We start from the raw sequence: 23,235 nt of genomic DNA, 5'->3' as shown, positions 1-23,235 counted from the left end.
CCAAACCCCCACCAGCATCATCACAGAGAAGCCCCTGACATTCAGCTCTGAGAGTATCTACCAAGCGATTCATTAAATACCAGTGATTGCTTAGTTACTGAGTCAGCAGTAAAAACAATTTCCCCTATATGGTTTGTTGCTGTCCTGCTTAGCTGAATTACCTTACTTACTTTATAAAATTGTAAAGTCAAATTGTAAACCAAAGTCAGCAGAAAACACCAGCACTTCTCACTATATCAGGAAAACAAATTAGTCAAATAGAAAAATAAATATTTTTATCCCTGAAATTTTCCTGGGGACATTATCTCTTATAAAACAAATATGATGGATTTTGAGAAAGTTCTAAGTACACTTTTTGCAGGGAACAACAGTTGTTTGCTAAAAACTAGTTCTCTAACTTCTCATTTATTCAACAAGTATTTGTTGCGTACTTAACTATAAATGAGGTATGCATATGCCAGGGACTGTCCTTGGCAATGGAGCTATAGCAGTGAAGAAAAAAAAAAAAAAGAGAGGACATAAAAATCCCTACCTTTGCGGGGCTCCTATCCTGGAAAGAGGAGACAAGAACACAGAGAAAAGGAAGGAATTCCCTGGTGGTCCAGTGGTTAGGACTCCGTACTTCCACTGCCGGGGACCTGGGAACTAAGATCTCACAAGCTGTGCAGCATGGCCAAAAAAAAAGACAGAGAAAAGTCATGTAATTGCCCAGTGTTGGCGTGGGAAATGTGATAGGGCAAAGATCACAAGTTTCAAAGAGAGTGTTCAGGGAAGGCCGAATAGAAAACTACATTTGAGGATGGCCTGAGGAACTGATGGGATGAGTCAGTCATGTGGATATGTGGATATCCCTGGGAAGAACATTCCAGGCAGAAGCAACAATAACCACAAAGACCTTAGAAAGGGACCATGCTTGATGTTTTAGATTTTCTAGTAGCCACTAGAAAAGAAGTAACAAGAACAGGGAAAGCTAATTCTAATAATATGTTCTATTTAACCTAATATATCCAAAATCTTTCAACTTGTAATCAATATAAAAATTATTAGTAAGATATTTTACATTCTTTTTCTCATACGAAGTCTGTGAAATACAGTATATATTTTACACTTACAGCACATCTCAATTCAGACTAGTCACACTTCAGGTGCTCCACAGCCACGTGTAGCTAGTGGGTACCATGTTGGATAATGCAGGTCTATGTTTCCCCAGTTGTCCCAGTAATATCCTTTATAGCATACACACACATACACATGCTCACACACATGCATGCACACACATAGATCCAGGAGCCAGCCATGCGTTACATGTTTAATTTAGTTGTCATGCCTCTTCAGGTTCTTTTCTTTATTAAATTTTTTTATTGATTTACAATGTTCTGTTAGTTTCTGAATCGCAGCAAAGTGATTCATATATATATACATATATATATTTTCTTTTAAATATTCCTTTCCATTATGGTTTATTACAAGATATTGAGTATAGTTCCCTGTGCTATATAGTAGAACCGTGTTGTTTATCTATCTGATGTATAATAGTTTTTATCTGCTAATCCCAAACTCCTAATTTATCCCTCCCCCCACTTTCCCTTTTGATAACCATAAGTTTGTTTTCCATGTCTGTGAGCCTGCTTCTGTCTTGTAAATAAGTTCATTTGTATCATATTTTAGGGAAGGGTGAGCTGTGACAAAGCGAGAGAGTGGCATGGACATATATACACTACCAAACGTAAAATAGATAGCTAGTGGGAAGCAGCCGCATAGCAAAGGGAGATAAACTCGGTGCTGTGTGACCACCTAGAGGGGTGGGATAGGGAGGGTGGGAGGAAGGGAGACCCAAGAGGGAAGAGATATGGGGACATATGTATATGTATAACTGATTCACTTTGTTATAAAGCAGAAACTAACACACCATTGTGAAGCAATTATACTCCAATAAAGATGTAAAAAAAATAGATTCCACATATAAGTGCTATCATATGATATTTTTTTCCTCTGTCTGGCTTACTTTACTTAGTATGATAATCTCTTTGTCCATCCATGTTGCAGCAAATAGCATTATTTCATTCTTTTTTATGTCCGAGTAATATTCCATTGTATATATGCACCATATCTTCTTTATCCATTCATCTGTAGATGGACATTTAGGTTGCCTTCATGTCTTGGCTATTATAAATAGTGCTGCTATAAATATTGGGGTGCATGTATATTTTCAAATTAGAGTTTTCTCCAGATATATGCCCAGGAATGGGGTTGCTGGGTCATATGGTAACTCTCCTCTTCAGGTTCTTTTACTCTAGAACAGTAATGGGCCCCTCTTTGTTTTAAACTTCCACATCTTACTATATTTGAAGTGTACAAGCAAGTACATTTTGTAGAATGTCCCAAATTTGGACAGGTGTCCAAATACCTACTTTGAAAGTAGAGCCAAAAGGATTTGTTGATAAATTGGAAATGAGATGTGAAACAGACGAAAGCCAACAATGAATCCAAAAATTTCAATCTGAACAACTGGAAGGAAGGAATGCCATCTTCCAATCTCCTGAGAAGCAGGAGATTTAAAGAAGACCAGGGGGCTTCCCTGGTGGTGCAGTGGTTGGGAATCCGCCTGCCAGTGCAGGGGACGTGGGTTCAGGCCTGGTCCAGGAGGATCCTGCATGCCACGGAGCAGCTGGGTCTGTATGCCACAGCTGCTGAACCTGCACTGTAGAGCCCGCGGGCCACAACTGCTGAGCCTACATGCCATAGCTGCTGAGGCCCGTATGCCTAGAGCCTGTGCTCCGCAACAAAGACAAGACACTGCAGTGAGAAACCCATGCGCCACAATGAAGAGTAGCCCCCGCTCACCTCAACTAGGGAAAGCCCACGCACAGCAACGAAGACCCAACGCAGCCAAAAGTAAATTAATTTGTTAAATAAATTAAAAATCTAAATTAAACTATAAAATAATAAAGAAGACCAGGAATTTTGCTTCAGGCATGTTAAGTTGGGGAAGCCTCTTAGACATCCAAATGGAGATACCAAGTTGGTGATTGAAGGTAATTGTGTTTGGAGTTCAGGTGAGAAATCCAGTTAAAAATATAAAATTGGGAGTCTTCTGCATGTGAATGGTATTTAAAGCCATGAGACTGGTTTGTTTCCTCCAGGAAGTATAGATAGAAAACAAGAGATACAGGAACAGAGCCTTGGGGCACTCCAATATTTAGAGGTCATAAAGAAGAGGGGGAAGCAGCAAAGGAAAAGAAGAGTGACCAGCAGGGAATTAAAAGACTATGACATCTTAGAAGCCAAGTGAAAAAAGTGTTTCAAGGAGAAACGAGTGGCAAATGCTGAGGACTGAGAATTGGATTCAGCAGAATGAAGGTCATCAGTGACCCTGACGAGCAATTTCAGTAGAGTCATGGTGGGGTTAAAATCCAACTTGGAGTACATCCAAGAGAGGATAAAAGAATATTTCAGGGACTTCCCTGGTGGCCCAGTGGTTGAGAAGCCACCTTCCAATGTAGGGGATGCGGGTTCGATCCCTGGTCGGGGAACTAGGATCCCACATGCCATGGGGCTACTAAGCCCGTGCACTGCACCTACTAAGCCTGCACTCTCTGGAGCCTGCACGCCACAATTAGAGAGCCCTCACGCCGCAACTAGAGAGGAGCCCACGTGTCACAACGAAGAGCCCACACTAGCAATGAAAGATCCTGCATGCCACAACTAAGACCCAATGCAGCCAAAAATAAATATTAAAAAAAAAGAATGTTTCAAATAGCAAGTATGGCAACTCTTTGAAGAGTTTTTGTATAAAGGGGAGCAGAATATTGCACATTTTGTGAATGTGCAATAACGGGGAGGAGGGGCTGTATGAAGCCAAAAGAGTTGTTTTATTTTTTTAATGAGAAAAAGTACAGCATGTTTGTTGATGCAAAGAACCCAGTTGAGATTGAAAAATTAATAAGGCAAGAGAAGAATAGTGAGCAGTCTCCCTGAATGGAGTGAGAAGGATTGGCTGAAATCTGCATACATGGAGGGGGCATCGGTATAACAGGAGGAAAGCCAGAGGATGTGGGCGCAGACGCAGGTCGGTGGGTAGATGTGATGGGGAGAGCTGTGGAAGGTCTTTTTTGATTGCTTCTATTTTCTCAGCAAAATAAGATCAACATAGGAAATCTGTGATGTAGAGAAAAACTCTATGTAGCACATAAGCAAAATGGGCATAATACTATGAAAGATCAATGGAAAGTTCAGTATAGGTTGGAACAGTCAAAGCAGAATGGGCAAGTTCCCAGTAGGCGTCACCTAAGCAAAGGCGCAAAGACGGGAACGAGCTGAGTGTGTGTTAGGGGAAGCCAGTTTAGTTTAAGCTGAGATTCTGTGCACCAGAGAAGTGAAAGTAAGCTTGGTTTAGTTCAAACTGTAGAAGGCCTTCAATGCTAGGCTGAAGAAAGAATCTAGGCATACATGGCTTCCCCCGGATTTGTGTATTCCATTCTATGGTGTTGCTAAGCAATGCATTCCAGAGTTCTTGACTGTTCACTTCTGTTACTGCCAGTGGTGTGACTTAAGCACCCTTGGCCTTTTTACACAATGGCAAAGACCCGGGCTTACTATGCACAATTTTGGACTCAGGTTTATCGATATTTTGTGGGGCTGTATCACCGCCTCAAGAAATGCTGGAGTGTCATTAAGGGCTTTTTCACTAAAAAGGAGGAAGAACACATCCCTCCAGCTGAGAGTATTTTTCACAAAGAAAAAATTGCGGTGCTTGGCCGTATGTTGAAGGATAAATCTCTAGCCCTTGAACAGAGAGCTCAAGCTGCCTATAGAATTGGACTGTTGGCCTTTACAGGTACTGATTTAACCAGCTGTGCTGACAGGTGTTCCACAGTCTTTTTGCCTGTTGTAACACTGTCAGTCAGTGATTCTCATAGCACTCGTCTCAACGTTCCAATAACATTTCCTTTGCCTAAATTATTAGTTTTTTGTCTTTGCACCGCCAAAGATATTACTACTTTCTCCTCAAGGATCTCATGTTTTCAAAAGAATGTGTCCATCAAATAAATTACTAATAAGGTACTTTCCTGTTTTTAATTTAAAAAGTATATATATATATATATATATATATACACACACACACACACACACACTGAAATTGCCTATCAAACTTTTCAGTATCATGAAAAAATTGAATCTATACTGAATTGATATAATTTCAACCCTTTTACAGGATAAAACTACTCAGTATTTTATTTTTTATCTTGTAAAAATGCATTACACAGACAGTAGTTCAGAAAAATCATGAAGAACTTAAGGCTTTTAAAATACCTACTAGGAAAGCCAATAGGTGCATTAGTGAAAAGCAACTATTAATGTATACTTGGCTAGAGAATTAAGTGGCAAACCATTTAAAGACACACTGCTCTGATTGTCAAGTCCAAACTTGCTTCACTTTTTTTTCTAATAAATTTCATGTAAAAAAATTTTATAGACAATCCTCAACAACACATCGCCTTATTAGAAGCTCTTGTTGGTAGCTGTTAGTGTCCTTGGTAGATCGATTAGTTTTTAAATGGGAAAATGAATTACTTCAATGTAGTTTAATAGACTACTTTCACGGAATGGTGTCCATGAGAGAAAACATTTACTGTTTTCAAGGACCAAGGGGTCCTAGGTACCAGAATGATTGAGAGCCACTAGCAGAGGACCAGAGAGAAGACGGAAACTCAGAACACCCAGGTGAGGGCGGTGTAAATGGCATCCTCCACTTGAGGCGGGCTCAGTTCCCTGTAGAGCTGTGGTCACCCTTTGGGGTAAGAGTTAGCTAATTATAAAGGGCTCAGAATCCTTTAACTTGATGTTACTTAGCCTTGGTTGTACTGGTGGGAAACAATGGAAAGGGCTTATGCCAGGCTTTGGCTAAAGCTTTACACTGCACAGAATATCCTTGGGACCATGGGACTGTGGTAGTGCAGATAAGAGGAATCCAAACCAGGTCAAAATTCCAGTGGCTAGAATCCAGCCAACTGTGCCAGCTTCTCCTCACCATCTAACTTGTCTTCATCAGTGCCTTCTTATATAGGACCTGCTTGGAGTTTGAGATTTAAACTAGGATGATCTGGGGTTCACGTATATGATGGAAGTAGAGTCAAGCACCAGGTTGGTCCCAGATCTGCAAAAGATTTGGGCTGAGAAACGTGTAAGGAGAACAGGACAGTGATGGACGACTCATGAAAAACCTCTCTCTTACCATTTAGACCCTGGCTTTGCCGCTCGGCCTTTTGGTTTTTCCTTTGTTTGCTCTAATGCTCTGGTACTTTTTCAAGTACTGAAGACAGAGACTCGGGAATGAGACCATGAGGGAGATTTGCTAGGTGAACACAGCCGGGCTTTATTCATCTTGCAGTACCGATTCATAGGCGCCTGATTGAAGGAAACAGGGAGGAGCTTTGGGCAGGCAGTGCTCTTCATATAACTCCACGCTGATCAACACACACTTTCTCATGTTCACAGCAGCACACGGGGTGGGGGAGAAAGAGGAGAACTCAAAATATCCGAAGTATCACATCCATAGCGACGAGAATATAAACACAGGAGCACTCAAATGTCACTAGCTACTAGATACACCAAATACTTCTGGAAATGCAAATGCTTGTTTTACAGGAGGACCAACTGCTGGAAATTTTGCAGCTGAGTACATGAAAGAAGTAGCTCACTTGTTGCAAAATTACAAGATGGAACCAAAAATAAAGATCCAGCTGCTCCAGAGTGTTGCATCTTGGTGTTACTTAAACCCTGTCAGCCAGAGAAGAGCCAAACATTTGCAGTTTATTCCTATTCTCGTTGATCTTTTTGATAACAGACTTGAGCCTACCATGAAAAGTGACATAAACAGCAACCTCCTGCTTAAGTTTTGGAGTTGCTATGTTCTCTCTGTCATGACATGCAATAACCTGTCTTGTATGCAGGAGCTTAGAGACTACAGTTCTCTAAAATATCACTTGCAAATGTTGGCCAGTGAGAATTGGTCTGGATGGCCCGAGAATTTTGCAGAGGAGCTGTATTTCCTCATTGGTTTTCACAGGAATTAATTTCTCTAAATCCAGTTACCTGATGCAGCTGTCTGCACCATTGTATCACCCTGGAAAACTGAAATAAATAACAATATCCGATCACATCATTCTTCAGCGTTTTCTTTTAGATAGTTGAAAAATTCTATATACATTTTCATAGTTACTGCAATAACCAAACTTATGAAAAGCGCCACTGTTTAAAATAACCTCATAAAAATTAAGTTCATAAAATGAGAATTCATTGGAAGATGCATTCCCTATATAACTGTTAGGAGCAATGGTGTGTTTGGGGGGCTATTAGATGACATTAAGCTAAGGCACCCAGAAATGCCAAATCCAAACCCAACTCACAGCCACACCCTACAGTGGACACTGTCGTCCCACCCATATGTATCCTTTCAGCCCTATTTCAGTGACGGCCTTCCGGTTGCCACATCTTTGGCTGAGGTTGCGTTCTGGCTACCAGACCATGATCTTTCTGCACATCAGGCTGACCAGTTTGGGGGAATTTACACTGAATAGGAGCAGTGCTTACCTCCACTGGCACAACTCTGGATAGAGATGAGTACCATGTGTTCAGACACCTAAAGACAGCCTAAAGCTAGGCTCTTGGATTTTTACTCTCCCTATTTTGCCTGTTAAGAGAATATGTAAAAGAAAGCTTGCACCTGACTTTTGTACTGCCCAGCCTCATCAAAAGCTTTGTTACAAAAAATGCTTACGGAGAAGCGCTTACAGGATGTGTACCTGTTTGTGTCTCTAACTACATTAACATTTGCCTCTAGCTTAAGTCGGAGCCATCATAGATTGAACTGTGTACTTTTCCTATTTCACAGACTTGCCTTGACTAAGCTTACTTTAGCGTTACGCTTCTACCTTTCACTGAGGGGCCTGTAAAAAAAAGTAGTGTAGGTCCGTGATCCTTGCTTGTATCTATTACAGGAATGTTGTGAGGGATGTTAATCACATCACGTGGATTCATGAGGCTCTCGGGAGCCAATTTTCTCAAAACTTAAACCAGGAAAAGCTGTGTTCTACTGAGCAACTGTTATCTTTTCATCCTTTGTGGATTTTGTGAATTGTGTTAACGCCGAGTTTCTGAAACTAGAATTCGGTTTATAGTGGGAGAATAAGGGTCGGAAATCATAAGTCCCCTTTAGAAACTGGGTCACGGCCACAAATTCCTTTTTTCAAGTGCTTTTTAAATTGAATTTGAATTTTTCCTCAGAGTAATTCATGAACGTAGTTTGAAGAGTCAAATATTGCCAGGCCTCTGATGAGAAACAGAGGTTCAGATTTGGGCCTCGAGGCATTTTTATGCTAAGCTATGATTTTAAAATCGCTCTCCAAAATTTTGACAAATGGTTGCTATTTTCCTTTGCTGTCCCTTGTAAGCTCATCTCTCTCCAACATTTGGATTTTCTTAGAAGCAAATCCACGGTAAGAATTTGAGCACAAGGGCTTTATTTGCTAATCTTCATGTGGACATACGCTTTCATTTCTCTTAGGTAAATACCTAGAACGGCCGGATCATACAGAATGTGTATGTTTAACTTTTAAGAAATTACCGAACTGTTCGATAGCATCTGTGGCATTTAACATTGCCACCAGCACGCTGGAGAGTCCCAGTTGCTTCACGTCCTTAACACTCGGTATGGTCAAGTTTTGTTTTTCAAACTTCAGCCATTCTGATGGGCACATAACAGTATCTCACTGTAGGTTTAATTTGCACTTCCCTAAGGACTGTGTTGCCATCTTTTCACGTACTTATTTGCTATCTGTACATATGCTTTGCAAGTGTCCAAATATTTCCTCTATTTAAAAAATAAGTTGTCTACTTAATGAGTAGTAAGTTCTTTATAGATAGAAATCCTTTGTTGGGTATATTTTGCAAGTATTTTCTCCCAGTCTGTGGCTTGTCTTTCCATTCTCTTAAAAGTCTTTCAAAAAGAAGTTTTTGATTTTTATTTATGCAGTCTGATTTATGGTATAATTCGTGATTTTTGTGTGCTTTTTGAGAAACCTTTACCAAATCCAAGACCACTAAAATCTTCTCCAATATTTTCTTCTAGAAGATTAATCATTTTGGCTCTGACATTAAATTTTAAAACCCTCTTCAATTCCTTCCTCTTTTGCTCCCTGCCACCAAATCCTGGCAATGCATTTTTGACATTTTCCAGAAATACTTTTTCTTTGCCAAGTCATCCTATTCTACTTAGCTCTCCTCTTTCTTTGGGCTGATGGCCCAAATCTAAAACATAAACAGCTGTACTATTACAGTAACCACTGACCTCACATGGCTCTTTAAATATAAATCAAAATTTTTTAAATGAAAATGTTAGTTCCTCATTCATACTAGCCACATTTTGTGCTCAAAAGCCATATATGGCTACCTGGTTATTATACTGGACAACTCAGTTCCAGCATCCCAGAAAACTTCATTGGACAGCGTTGCTATAGATTAATAATGTTTATTTAAGCATTTAGATCAGGCACTCTAGTAAAGGTTTTAATTCTCACAAAAACAGAGGTGGACTTAATATCAGAGATAAGAAAATTAAAGTTCTATAAGAATAACTTGCCTAAAGTAATCCTTGAAAGCTTGACATTGCTCTTTATTGCCAATTTATACAAAACTTCTTGTATGCTTTCCACAGATCCTAATCCCAATGCTGTATACTTTGCAAACAATTTCCCTTTATTTTGTCCTTTTCTTCCTTCAGAACAGTACATATGAGAAATCCTTAATTTCACCCTACTCTTACTTCATATTCCTTCAATATACATACTTTGTCTATACCAGTATGTGAAATGTGCAGATAGAAAGTTTCGGAACCCTTAGCTATTCATGCATCTCTTCATCTGCTCCCCACTTTGCTTCTCTCGAGGACTACCAACACCACCCCAACATTTTAAGCTTCCAAGAAGAGTATGATCATACCAGCCTTTACTTGGCTACTCAGATTCACTTGGGGAGCCTTTGACTCCAGATGCTCACACTCCTACTGGGTTAGATTACCTGGCATGGGGTCTAGAAATCAACATTCCCTCCAGTGAGCTTGAGGTGCAACCAGGTTTACGAGGTAAAACCTCAGCTATCTCAGTCTAAAAAGGGAGAATTCATTTTCCCCTTGTTTCCTCCAAGCTAGTTAGCAGATTAGAAAGGAAACAAAACAAAAGCACAGAAATAGACAAATTTTCTACCCAGACTCCTTATACTTCATTCTTCAAGATATACACAAAGCTCAACAGAATGAAGTTTATTTATCATATACACAAGTCATGTCTGACAACTGAGAAAATGCTATTTACACAGAACAACACCGTAGATTAAAAATACATAGTATTTGTATTTTAGTACAATAATAGGGCCCCAGGATACAAACAAGGAAGTCTGAGTCCAAGTTTTCATTATAAAGTTATTTGCTCTGCTACAAAGAACTATAGTGGAGGTGAACGTTGGCAGTATATTTCTCATGAGTCAGTATTACTGAATTTCACACACACGGTTTTGCATCTGTAGAGGAAGAGACAACTTCTTCAGCACATGTACCAATTTCTGAGTCTTCTACTTCAGAATCCTCACCAGTTTCCTCTTCAGAATCAAATTCCTGACTATCCGGTGATTCAGAGTTATCCAGAGGTTCTTGATTCAGTCTCTTGTAAAGAATAAACCAATAATTTATTGTAAAAACTTCACAATCCAAGCCCATTATCAGTATGCTGATATAACTGACCCTCAATGTTATAATGAGGGTTCATTTCATAATGTCTCTATATTAAATTCACTTACATGCAGTCAAGTGTTTGTTAGATCAAAGTGCTAACCATATTAGATCATATTTCTGCAAAGTCACAGTATTTAAAAATTTGCTTATTTTTTTTTTTTAAGTACTCACATGCTTTCAGAATACAATTTAAATCAGTACTTCTCCAACTATCTACAGTAAAGGACCAGGTTTCCTAATTTCCCATCTGCTTTGGACCAATACTTCCATGGCAGGTAAGAGAGCCCCTACAGTACTTCCAAATGAAAGCTTCAAATGTGAGTTCTGCCATGGCACTAAAATGTGCGGCAGAAATTCAGTGCAAGAGAAGTTTTGATATGAAAAAGGTCCTCCCCAACAGCAAGATAATTTTTTGCAGACATGAATAAGTTTAAGACCTATTTTTTAAGACTGGTAAAGTAACAGTCATCAGGCTAATTCTTATAAACACATTAGCTACTTCCAAATTAAAAAAAAAAGTCAGATAAGATGACTGAAGTTATTTCGTACACCAATTACCAGTTTTATAAATGACAGTAATATCTCATTGGCATTATAGTTAAATTAAAAACTGTCTGGAGATATATATATATATATCTGATTCACTTTGCTGTACACCTGAAACTAACGCAACGCTCTAAATCAACTATACTCCAATAAAAATTTTAAAAAAACAACCTGTCTGAAAATTTGACAACTGTGAAATATAATTTTCCATATATTTTTCAGATGTAAGTATTCCTTTCTATATTGTTACAAGAAAATAGGTGTTCTTTTGCTTCATAATAATAGCATCTGACAATTATTGAGCTCTCACTATGTACAGGCAATTCTCTCAATTTTCTACCTATTCTCTACTTGTTATTCTCATAGCAAGCCTATAAATTAGGTAGGCACTATTACTCCCATTTTATAAATGAGGAAAATGGAGCCCTGACAGGATAAATAACCTGCTTGACTCAAACTTAATGGTGCTAGGTAGGGGGCTAGGACTCAAACCCGGGAAATCTCTTTCTAGAGCCCAAACACTTTCTGATCACACTACTGCTTCAACTTTATAGAAAAATAGATGCCTCTGAATCAGGTGAATGTTAAAATACCTACCTCTATTATCTCTGCCATATACTGTACATGTTCTGCTACTTCTGCCAATTCCTTATTCTCCTTCTTCAGGCGGGCAATTTCATTGTCCTTTTGTTCAATTTCTTTATGAAGCTATGTGACGTAAATCAAAAAGTTCAGTTTTTCATAGATTTGCTACGCTATAAACCAAATTATATGCCTCCAAGTATATAGCTGACACACATTTAGCACAAAGTTCCTAACAAAGGTGCTGTCTTTGGCTCTCAACACAATAGGCTTCTTTTTGTATAATAGTTCTGGTAACAGAGTTGCCTAATTAAATTTTTATTAAGACAACATTAAAGCTAATCTATATTGCTCTAATAAAATATCCTGGGCAGCAGAAAGAAAATAATCCTGGAATGTTTAAAAATTCCACAAATTATATTCAGTACATACTTTCTCATTTTCCTTAAGTGCTTCATAGAGAGCCTTCCTCCGTTTTTCCGCCACTTCTTTCCAATATTGAGAGGATGGATTTTCTAAAATAAATTGTTTTACATGTAACTTTGAAAATCATTACTGTTATATACTGATGTAAAAGCCCAATAACTAAAAAAAAAAAAAAACCAATAACTTTTTTGTCTATTTTTTAAAAGTTTACAATATCATTCAGTACTTAGTAATACCCATTTTTTTAAAGATTAAAGTTAGAAAGCCAAATCAGTTTTTTTCTCTTATTTTTCCCAACATTTTGAAGATTTCAATCCCTTCAAAGGAACTGAAACACAAGTACAATACACATGTAACTTTAACCTAGATTGTTAAAGGTGTTTGCAACATTTGCTTTGTGTGTTCATATTTTTTAATTTAACATTCACATTCGTGAAAAGTCCAGATCAGTTATTTTTACGCTGTCCTTAAATTTGGATTTGTCCATTTCCATGATTAAATTCAAGCTACACAAGTTGGCAGGAACACTGTGTAAGAATGTTGTATCCTTCTCAGTGTATCACCAAAGAAGCACATACTAATTGGTCACAATACTGGAGATGTTAAATTTGATCACTTGCTTAAGATGATTTCTCCCTTGTAAAGATACTTTTTTCCTTTAGTAACAAATAAATGATCTATGGAGTAAAGTTTTTGAGTCTGTGGTATTAATATCCAGTTCCCTAACAACCTTTCACCCAATTTTCCTCCACTGATGTTTCTTGTTCCTTCTACATTTAGTAGTTGGCATTATTCTGTAAAAGAACTTTCCCTACCCCAATTCAAAAGAAAATTACCAGTATGGATTCATGTATTCTTTTTTAATTCAATGTATTATAATCCATTCTTGTCATTATTCATTTTGATGCTCAAATTTTCCCAAATTTAGCCAGGGGGGAATCCCTTCAAGCAGACTCCTTGTCCTTATAACCGGCACCCATCAGGTTTTGAGTACTTCCGTATTTTCTAACACAAGAGATTCCAAGCTCACTCTGTAGTTTCCCTGCCCCAGTGCTGGAAGCAGCCATTTCTCCAGGGAGCTTTAGTGGAGAATAGTATTTACAAACCAAGAACTGAATGTGATTGTGCTTCTTATTATTCAGGTGTCATTTGTTTCTGGGCTCTTTCATTGGCAGTTAGGAAAGGTTCTTTTTAAAAAATCATCAGTTTATACCAACACTCCCAATTCCAGTTCCACAACAGAGTTCTTCCTTTCCTTCCCCTTTATATACTGTATCTCCCTTAACCATACCATGGACCCAACAATATCAACATATTACTCATTTGCTCAATCCTAAAATATACACAAATTTTTACCCAAACTGCTACTACACCAATACCACTGCCAACAAAAATTAAATTCAAGATTTCTTTATAGTTCTTTTAATCCTCACAGTATAGCCCTGAGGGTCTACAGTCAGAATTCTGTGTTCAAGTTGCATAGATTAATGTTTTTCATCTATGTGGTATGTTAGCAATATAATGTATAGTTGAGTTGTTTATTTCCATAATTAACTTTAGTGGTTTTTTTCCCACCAATCTTCATTAATTTTAGCCAAATCAGATATGAGTGTCACAAATCCTGTTGTTTATTCTACATTATTATTAGAGCTGCTTTATTTGTATGCAGTCAACCTTTCTATTGGGTTGGCCAAAAAGTTCATTCGGGTTTTAACATCTTAGAGAAAAACCTGAACGAACTTTTTGGCCAACCCAATAAATGAAATCCAATAAATGAAATCCTAGTGTCTACTTATTTTTCCCCTTACTGTCCTCAGGGGACTCAAAATGAGCCCAAATGTCACTATAACCTTGAGTAAGACAATTAACTTCTCTTGGCTCAATCTTTTTCCTCAGTAATAATGACCCATGATTAGGACAGAAGTAATCACCTTCCATAATACTTATAAAACATCATTCACTTCCTCTTCTGATTTCCACTAAAAACTAGTGTTTATTATAGCCACACGCTTCTCATTCATCTTCACTCCCCTTATTATTCCTGTTGTTCCCTTATTTCATTCTCCTGGTATCTTTTCTTCAAATTCATTATCTCTATACATTTTTCTTCTGAAAAGACTATTTCCAAGTCTTATAAGTCCAATATCAGAGCTGCCATATTAATCACTTTCCTTTTCTTTAATATTTCATACATATATGGATTTACCAAACAGTAGGACCTGTCCAAATGTACGCTGTTTTATATATTTACACCATAAAAAATCTTAAATTATCAAAAACATAAAAGTAAAATATCTAATAAATTAAGAAGCTGTGGGAAGAGTTCATAACAGTGCAACAAATAATATTTACCCTTATTATAATTTAAAAATTTAAGATAAAAGCCATACACACACACACACACACACACACACACACACACACACACACACACACACACACACTTTTTTTTTTTTCCCATACCTGTAATCATAAGATCAAATGCTTCTTGGGTGACACCTCCAAGATTTTTATTTTCACTGTGTTCTGGGTCAGTAACAACTCCAGAGCTGGAAGTCTTAGATATTAACTGGTCGTTCCAATGTTTCCGTTTGGACAAGCTTTTAACCAACTATAATGAAAATATATACATCAGTCATTTTGTTTAATGAACAAGAAAGCTAAGCAGTTTAGTCTCTTATGAATTAAAACTAAAGCACTCAGATATGGGGATATATGTATAGCTGATTCACTTTGTTATAAAGCAGAAACTAACACACCGTTGTAAAGCAATTATACTCCAATAAAGATTTTTTAAAAACCGAAAGCACTCGTATCTCTATCTTTCTGATATCTTTGGCCCTTTTAAGAAATTACACAATTCAAAACTCTACCAAAATGTATAGTTATATTTTAGGAATTTTATTTACATCAACTATTTTGAATTAGACTTGAGCCTAAGGCTTAGCTGAATTTATTTTTATTATTTAAATGATTCAGTACCATGGAAAGGCACTATTTTCAAAAGTCTAGAAACCCTCATCCATGATTTCATCATTTACATACAGGGGTAAATGATTGAATCTAACATTTTATTCTTAAAAAAAATCAAACATTATGCCTATAGGTTAACTCATAACTTATTACATTATCCCCAGTTCTACTACAGGTATTCATACCACTTTTGAACTTCCTAAATTGAAAAATTAAAACAAAAACCACTTTTGTGGGGAATATACAATTGTTATCCTTAAATTATTTCCAAATTTCAATGATTTAGGTATTTCTGACGAAGGAACTCTTTGAAATGTTTTTAATGTAAAGGTAGCATCGTCTGTACCCCATTCTAGCTCAATAATACACACCTCATTTTCTCTTCCGACTAGAGATCCAGCTGTAGAAGGCTGAATCATCTTCAGAGTTCTTCTTGGAACAGGACTACTCTGAAAGTCAAGATAAGGAATTATCTGGTTACTAAGTTCCTATATGGAGTGTTAACATCTCAATCCCACCGTAATTTACAAAAGAAAAAAAAATGCTAAGGACACTAATGTTTGATCTGCTGTATACTTTTATAATGCTACATATGATTTGATCAACTAGCAAGCTTATTATTTCCCTGAAATTATAATAAAGTTTGAAGAAATTCTAAGAATAAATCACATTACCCAAATTTGACACAAACAAGTAGCTCTTCTTCCATTTCAATGTACATTCTTGCTATAGTCATGTAGTCATTTGTTTAGTTAAAACAAAACTATAGCATTAAGTTCTAGTACTCCAAACCATGTATGATGAAATTCCAGTAAAACAGGAATATTTGTATTCCCTCTTAAAAAGATCTTCTACACAGAAACTAGAAATTTACCAAACATCATAACATTTAATGCTACCCACAAAAGAGGTAAATTGGAGGAAAAGGTTAATTATTTACACTGCAAAATACTTTCCCCTAATCAAAAGGATTCATCTCAGGCTTCCTTTAAATTGCGAATAGTCCCTAACACATTTATATGAATCCACCAAAAGAATATCACTTTAAAGAATATTACACATGTAAGAAGACCCGCTTCCCCCCTTCAATCTTTACCTGACTGCAGAAACAGTTTTGCTTCAAGCCCATTCATCAGCAGAGAAAATGTCAGTGCTTGAGGCATAGAAACACTCTAAAATGCACAAGCTATTGTTTTAGGAAAAAAAATCGTTTCCTTGTAATATGTAAATACCTTCCTGTATATTTCCTGATCTAAAAGGTCTCTCTATTTTTGCAAAAAATCATTAGTTATACTGCCACCAGGGGATAGCAAACAATGGTGAATACTCAAACAAGGTCAGCAAGAACATGACACCGAAGCAGCGTGAGAAAGTTACTGATTCCACACTGTGCTTCACAGGACTAGAGTTCACCTTTCTCACGGTAAAGTTTCTACTGCTGATTATTATCTCACCATTTAACTGAAGAACAAATGCTGGCTACCGTGAGAACAAATATTACACCAACATTTCAGATATAATTTAGATTACAGATTAGTCACCATTGTCCAGACAAATAGAAGAAAATACAACTGTGGAACCTTAATAATAGGAGGTGTTAATTTATTTAAATGCTTGCTACTCATAAAGGCCAAAGAAGCCAGCTAAATGACCACTTCCAAGATTTAACTTTCACAACTGTAAGCTTTATAGCATCCAGCCGTCCAAATGCAATATTGCTATTATCATTTTATTCATATAGATCATGCGTTAGAATAATAAGCTCTTTACAGCCAGAAAGGTTCTTATATATTGAGTCGTAATCTTTTTAGAAAACAATTTGAGATTCTATGAACCCCCTCAAAAAAATCAAAAGAGCATACTCACACAGAATTTTGTGTATAATTGGCAAGGAATCCATGAACTCCTAAAATGTACTCTTACAGACCTAGTTTCAGTCCAACTCCCTCATTTTACAGATGAGTAAACTGAGGCTGAGATGCTAAATAACTCACCCAACATCACAGTTTTGGAGGCAGAACCAGAACCAAACAGAACCCAGATCCTTTTATATCCCAGATAGTTGTACTATAGATAGTAAATATTAGACTTCTCTTTAACTGTTAGAATCTGCTGAATTTACATAAATTATTTGTCTGGGATTTGATTCAGTGGAGGAAAGGGGGAGTGAATGGAGATGGAGATGAAACAAGACTGGCCATATACTGATAATTGTTGAAAATGGGGGAAGTAAAATGAGATTATACTATTGACTCTATTTTTGAATATTTAAAAGTTTTCATAATAAAAAGTTTAAAAACACACACATACAAAGCACAGTGGGAAGATGCCATCACCCTTTATGAAAGCTGATGGAATAAAATTCACAAATTGTCGATGCAAATTATTCACGAAAAATAATGTAAGGAAGATACTAAGGCAAGGTAAACAAAGCAACCTATCAAAAAGCACCTGCTATCACTTACAAAAAGGCTTTTATTTATACTATTGAATTTAAATCTGGAAACTGGTACACTTTCTTAACAATGTAGTCTCATTCCCAGGAATCCTGAGAATACATATAGTCTAAGTTGTGTGGCAGGACCCCCTAGCTAAGTTGAAAATTCATTTAGAACCTGAAGAGCGAAGCCAGTCAAAATTACAAACTCAAAATTAAGCTCTGTCTTTATTGTTATAAGAATAAACATTTGGAACATGATTTCCAGTGACAGTATACTACAGGGATTCAAAAAGTGTGGCAAAATGAGCAAGTTGGATGGTAATGAGCATATACCTTGGAAATATACACAATATAATGCAAACTGTCTCTGTGGTCAAAGACACTAATCTGAAGATACACAAAAAGGATTTTAATAAAATCATTTCATGAAATGTAGTAAAAGTAGAAACAAAGCATTTCTTGTATATAGAAAATCCTAAGGAATCTACTAAAAACTATTAGAATAAACAAGTTTAGCAAGGTTGCAAGATACAAGATCAAGGTACAAAAATCAATAGTACTTCTATACCATAGCAATGAGCACCCCAAAAATTAAGGAAATGATTCCAGCTACAATAGCATTAAAAAGAATAAAATACCTAGGAAAAAATTTAACAAAAAAGTGAAAAACTCAAAACTCGAAAAACTTTGTTGAAACTTTTTTCAACAAAACATTGTTGAAAGAATGTAAAGAAGACCTAAATAAATGGAAAGACATCCCATGTATGTGGATCAGAAAACTTAATATTCAACCATAATTAATTTTTAAACAGTTACTTGCCCTCAGACTAAAAACTGATTAATTCAACGTTATAGAAATTATATTCAGGTTAAATTTGACTAAATTATGTCAAAAAACATCTAACTACATGCTTTCTATAACAAATTAAAGTGACTGCATCACATACCTTTACATTCTCTTGGATTCCTTCTTGTTTCTGCTTCATACTGTGATTCATTGTACACCTGGTGAAGAACAGAAGATCAGTAATTCAAAAACAGAATATGGTCTGCATCAGAAAGTGAAACCTAGTTTTTTGTTGTTGTTGAAAGTACAGTCATAAAAATAAAAATTAAAAAATCATAGCAATAAAAAATGATGGAACTATCTTTTCTCACTGTACCCAAACTCAGCCCTGTCAATGACAAGTGACTAAAGCTAATGACACTTAATATCTTTATACACACACATACAATTAATTCTGGCTGGAAAAATATTGTTACAAAAGGGAAAATTTGTATTCTAAACAAACTTACAAAACGTGACAGTGTCCTGGATTAAATACAGGGCTGTCAAAGATCTGAAAAACGGACTTCCCTGGTAGCAGTGGTTAAGAATCCGCCTGCCAATGCAGGGGACACAAGTTTGAGCCCTGGTCTGGGAAGATCCCACATGTCACGAAGCAACTAAGCCCATGTGCCACAACTACTGAGCCTGTGCTCTACAGCCCGCGAGCCACAACTACTGAGCCCACGTGCCGTAACTACTGAAGCCCACATGCCTAGGGCCCATACTCCGCAACAAGAGAAGCTACTATAATGAGAAGCACACACACCACAGTGAAGAGTAGCCTTTGCTCCCCTCAAGGAGAAAGCCCCCCCGCACAGCAACGAAGACCCAACACAGCCAAAACTAACTAATTTTTTAAAAAAGATCTGAAAAACAGTCACCAGGAAAAGCAAAACACAGATACTTGGGTGTGCCCAAGTCAAGAGCAGCATCCTAACTCTACTATTTCAAAGGCAGATTTAAGCTATAATAAACTTGGCTCTGGTAACCAGCAATAACTTAATAGTGATTTAATATCCAATCAAATAAGATTATGCATTTACATTTGTAGGGAATGTGTAACCACCATCATGAACTGAGACACTGGTGGAAGCAAAGAAAAGGGAGCAAGAGACAAAGGGCTATGTAACGCCGTTAACCACACCACTGGGCCGGACTCACTCCAAACCCAACTTTGAACTCCCCAGCCATGTCTCTCCCTCAAACAGATCTCCTTGATTTCTGTGGCATGCCTTTCTTTACCCAGTGCAGTGGCTTTTAAACTTTGTCTATGACCCATCCCATGTGAATACACTTTACACTGTGCCCTAGCACACACAAACGCAAACGAAAATGTTTAGGAAAGAAAATCTAATTGTGTGACGCACCCTATTTTCTATTCTAGTTAATATTAAGCAAATGCTGGTCGAGCTGAGCCAAGGCAATGATTTTCAAACTGCGGGTTGCAGCCTGCGATTCCAAAATTACTCAGTGGTTGTTTAGAAAAATGTAACTAAACAGACGAGAAAACGTCAGAGTGCAAGGCATATGAGAAATAAATACTGCTTAGTGAAGGTTCTAATTTAGTTGGAGGGTTGCATCCTAAATTGCGATGTAAAAAATGTTCTTTAGTACATGTCCAGATTTAAAAAGTTGAAAGCCACGGATCAAGTCTAATCCTTCACTTGTTCATCACACTCCCGCCAGAAACCTCGCGTCCTTGCTTTTTATTCTCTAGTTCTTTTAAACAACTAGATTGAAAACTCTGGCATAGGACTGGGTCCAAGGAAATCCTGATAAACTGGTGAAACCAAGTGTCACCAAGTTCAATTTTTTTTTTTAAGGGGGACTCAGTTAAGGGACCTTGTCCCATGAGCCCAGTTTGCAGACCCCCTTGGATCACCGCCAGTTAATTACTGGTCAAGAGGGTGGATGTTCCGCCTCATCCCGACAGCCAGGCACGCCCAGGCTGAGGCCCTCACACCAAGCAGCTGCACACAAACGGCCCCGTGACCCCGCCAGCCCGTCCTACGGACACAGACCCAGAAACCAAAACCTGGGCAGAAGATCCGGTGCCGCGCGCCAGGGCCCTCCAACCGCTGAGCGCGCCACAGGGACTGCGCCCGCCAGCCAATAGAGAGCGCGGACGGGACAGCGCGCCAAAACAGATCCAACCAATGGGGCAGCCCCGAGCCTCACCTCCCTCCCCGTCCCGGCTCCTATGACCGTTCAACAGCCCCTTCACTTAGACCCCGGCAGCGGCCTGGCAGCTGTCACACGAGTACCTGACTTCCGGCCGGTGGGAGCCCAAAGCGGCTAGTCTAGCAGCCCCCCCGGACCCACTCCTGTCACCTCTCTCACACTTACTGGATGGAAGCGGGCAATCCTCGTAGCGAACTCACGTAGTTGTGGCTCCGGCGCCTCGCGTGAGGTCCACAGGCAATACGCGTTCGTCCCCGCAGCCGCAGGAATGCTAGCGCGCGCTGCTGTAAACCACTGGAACTCCGCCCTTCGGCCCTAGACGGCCACGTGATCGCCTGACACGAGACGGAGGGCGGGGCCATCCGAATCCGGCGAATCGCCTCTCGGCTCCGCCCGCTTCGGCTCCGCCCGCTTCGGCTCTGCCCCTTCCTGCGCCTGCGTGGTGGGCGTAGCGTGTGTTTGGGCTGGAATATCCTGGGGTTTCTCCTTCCTAATTCTTTAGTGTCCTCGGATCCTGCCCTCTGACCAGTGCTCGGAACTTCCCTTCAGAGTAGAATCCCCTTTTTTTTTTGACTTTTACAAGCGGGGAAAAGACCCGCGCCCACTAGTTGTAAACACTGGGAGACCAAAATATTGTATATGTAGTACGGCTTACTTTTCTGTAAAACCCTCGTTCCGCGGACTCCTAATTGTATTAAGAGCTTTTATATTTTGGTTTTTTGTATTTTGACTACATTGTGGTGCGGTAGTAGTGCCGGAAGGCCTAATCCTGCAATGAATCCTGCTATTCACTGAGCACCTAGTACGTACTAAGTACTGTTCTGGGCGCCGGGAAAACAACTGCCGTTGCAATCTGAAGGAGCAGGAAAGCCTTAATAATAATTACGTCTAGCTTTTTTTTTTTTAAGTCGTTTTACAAATTTCTCAACTTTCTTTGTGGGTGTAGTACATTTCGGTTTACTGGAGTCTTGTTAAATCTTTTGTTTACACCTACCATAGCTATTATAATACAAGTCTGTTTTCCCATTTCTTAACTTTTCATAGGATTATCATTCTCAGAAGGCAGGAAATATTTATCTACTAACTACGCACAGCACCGCCTTTAGGAAATGCTTTCTCAGCTGTATACGCTGCAGACAGTGCGTGCCCACCTCCTGCCACCCGCCCGACCCGTATTTCTTTTTGACAGAGCTCAAAATCTAGCTTTCTTTGGGGTGAAATGTAACATTTAATATAAATTCTAGATAAAGGAAACAACCCACTGATTTGAAAACTGTCAGTAGACGACTGAGTTTACGAGTAAGAATTTTGATGACCTTGTAATTTGACTGTGTAATTTGACTTTGAAACACCAGCCAGTCAAAACTAAATCTGACTTCTAATTTCTTCATTCAGCCACATGATAAAAAGGCATCACTGATGAAAAGAGCCCAAATAGTAAGTATATATTTTAAAATATATAAAAAGTTATATTCAGGCAGTCTGTACTAAGTATTGTATAAAGCAAAGTACCTAATGTTATTTCTTAACAGAACTAAGAAGCTGGGAAAGAAAAATGTCTTCTGTATGAAAATGGTAACCAAAACAGAGGGGTAGAATGTAGAGGTTATCATAGTTGAAAATCTAGAGGCAATAAAAGAATTGATTTTTTAAACGTCTTATGAAGCACACCTCCCCAGATGTTATCTGTAGTTGTTAATAGTATTGGTTAATTTTGGAATGGTGTGGAGAGGCATTAACTTTATACATTTTAGTGTTATTTGACTTTCTTTAAGTTCAGCATACCAAAGGAGATGATGCCTCCCTTAGGAAAAATTGTGAAGCCCCCAGAGTCTGCAACAACCATGTCACCAGCTTAGGTAAGATCCCTTACGCTTTGCCTGCTAAATGATCAACTAGTTGATGTGACAAATTAATTCAGATATCTACCTATGCTATTCATTTGGGTGGCTACCAGCCACATGATGGCTGTTGAGCACTTGAAATATGTCTAGTTTTCATTGAAATGTACTATAATGTAAAATACACACCAAATTTCAAAGATTTAGTGTGAAAAGAAGGTAGAATGTAAAATGTTTCCATAATTTTTTGTATTGATTACATGTTGAAATAATACTTTGGATATATTGGGTTGAATACAAATATTGTTAAAATTAATTTCACTTTTAATTTTTTTAATATGGATACCAGAAAAAATTGTAATTACAGATGTGGTTCACATTTGTATCTCACATCTTATTTCCATGGCACCTGGCTGCTCTAAACTATCATTATCCCATTGAATCCTCTCAGTAGCCATGTAGGGCAAATGTTTTCTACTCCCTTTTTTATAAGAATGAGAGGCTAAGTCACAAGTCCAAGATCTCACACAACTAGGCAGTGGTAGACTGAGACTTCAGATCTTCTGACTCAAAGTCCACATGTGGAAAGAGGGAGGTTCTAAAAATATTCCTCTCTCAAGAGACAAAGTTT

The 23,235-nt window shown here is 38.1% G+C and overlaps 2 protein-coding genes and 1 long non-coding RNA gene across 3 annotated transcripts; 2 read left to right on the top strand and 1 right to left on the bottom strand.

Moving 5' to 3' along the window:
- Nucleotides 1-4,575: 4,575 nt before the first annotated feature.
- ARMH2 (armadillo like helical domain containing 2) lies at nt 4,576-7,177 on the top strand (the record flags this gene model as incomplete). Its single annotated transcript, XM_079933203.1, has 2 exons — nt 4,576-4,837; nt 6,649-7,177. 2 exons carry the CDS (start codon nt 4,576-4,578, stop codon nt 7,074-7,076), a joined length of 690 nt encoding a protein of 229 aa, XP_079789329.1. The 3' UTR covers nt 7,077-7,177.
- Nucleotides 7,178-9,278: 2,101 nt separating this feature from the next.
- Nucleotides 9,279-21,089, bottom strand: GMNN (geminin DNA replication inhibitor). Its single transcript, XM_079934858.1, has 7 exons — nt 20,929-21,089; nt 18,701-18,758; nt 15,685-15,762; nt 14,804-14,951; nt 12,347-12,429; nt 11,930-12,040; nt 9,279-10,717 (listed from the first exon to the last, which is right to left on the bottom strand). Exons 2-7 carry the CDS (start codon nt 18,749-18,751, stop codon nt 10,556-10,558), a joined length of 633 nt encoding a protein of 210 aa, XP_079790984.1. The 5' UTR covers nt 18,752-18,758; nt 20,929-21,089; the 3' UTR covers nt 9,279-10,555.
- Nucleotides 21,090-21,237: 148 nt separating this feature from the next.
- On the top strand, nt 21,238-22,622 carry LOC307192741. Its single transcript, XR_013830167.1, has 3 exons — nt 21,238-22,062; nt 22,159-22,200; nt 22,539-22,622. It is a non-coding gene; the product is annotated as an uncharacterized lncRNA (long non-coding RNA).
- Nucleotides 22,623-23,235: the final 613 nt, after the last annotated feature.

This window comes from Stenella coeruleoalba, assembly GCF_951394435.1.
Source record: "Stenella coeruleoalba genome assembly, chromosome: 10".
In the NCBI taxonomy this organism is placed as follows: Eukaryota; Metazoa; Chordata; class Mammalia; order Artiodactyla; family Delphinidae; genus Stenella; species Stenella coeruleoalba.
The sequence above is the reverse complement of the archived record's forward strand: the minus strand, read 5'-3'. Positions and strand labels throughout refer to the sequence as shown.

Coding starts and splice junctions, on each gene's coding strand:
- GMNN (XM_079934858.1), bottom strand. CDS start 18,751: ATGAATCACAGTATGAAGCAGAAACAAGAAGGAATCCAAGAGAATGTA. Junction 14,952..15,684: donor TAGTCGGAAGAGAAAATGAG/GTGTGTATTATT, acceptor TTTTCATTATAG/TTGGTTAAAAGCTTGTCCAA. Junction 12,041..12,346: donor CACTTAAGGAAAATGAGAAA/GTATGTACTGAA, acceptor TACGTCACATAG/CTTCATAAAGAAATTGAACA.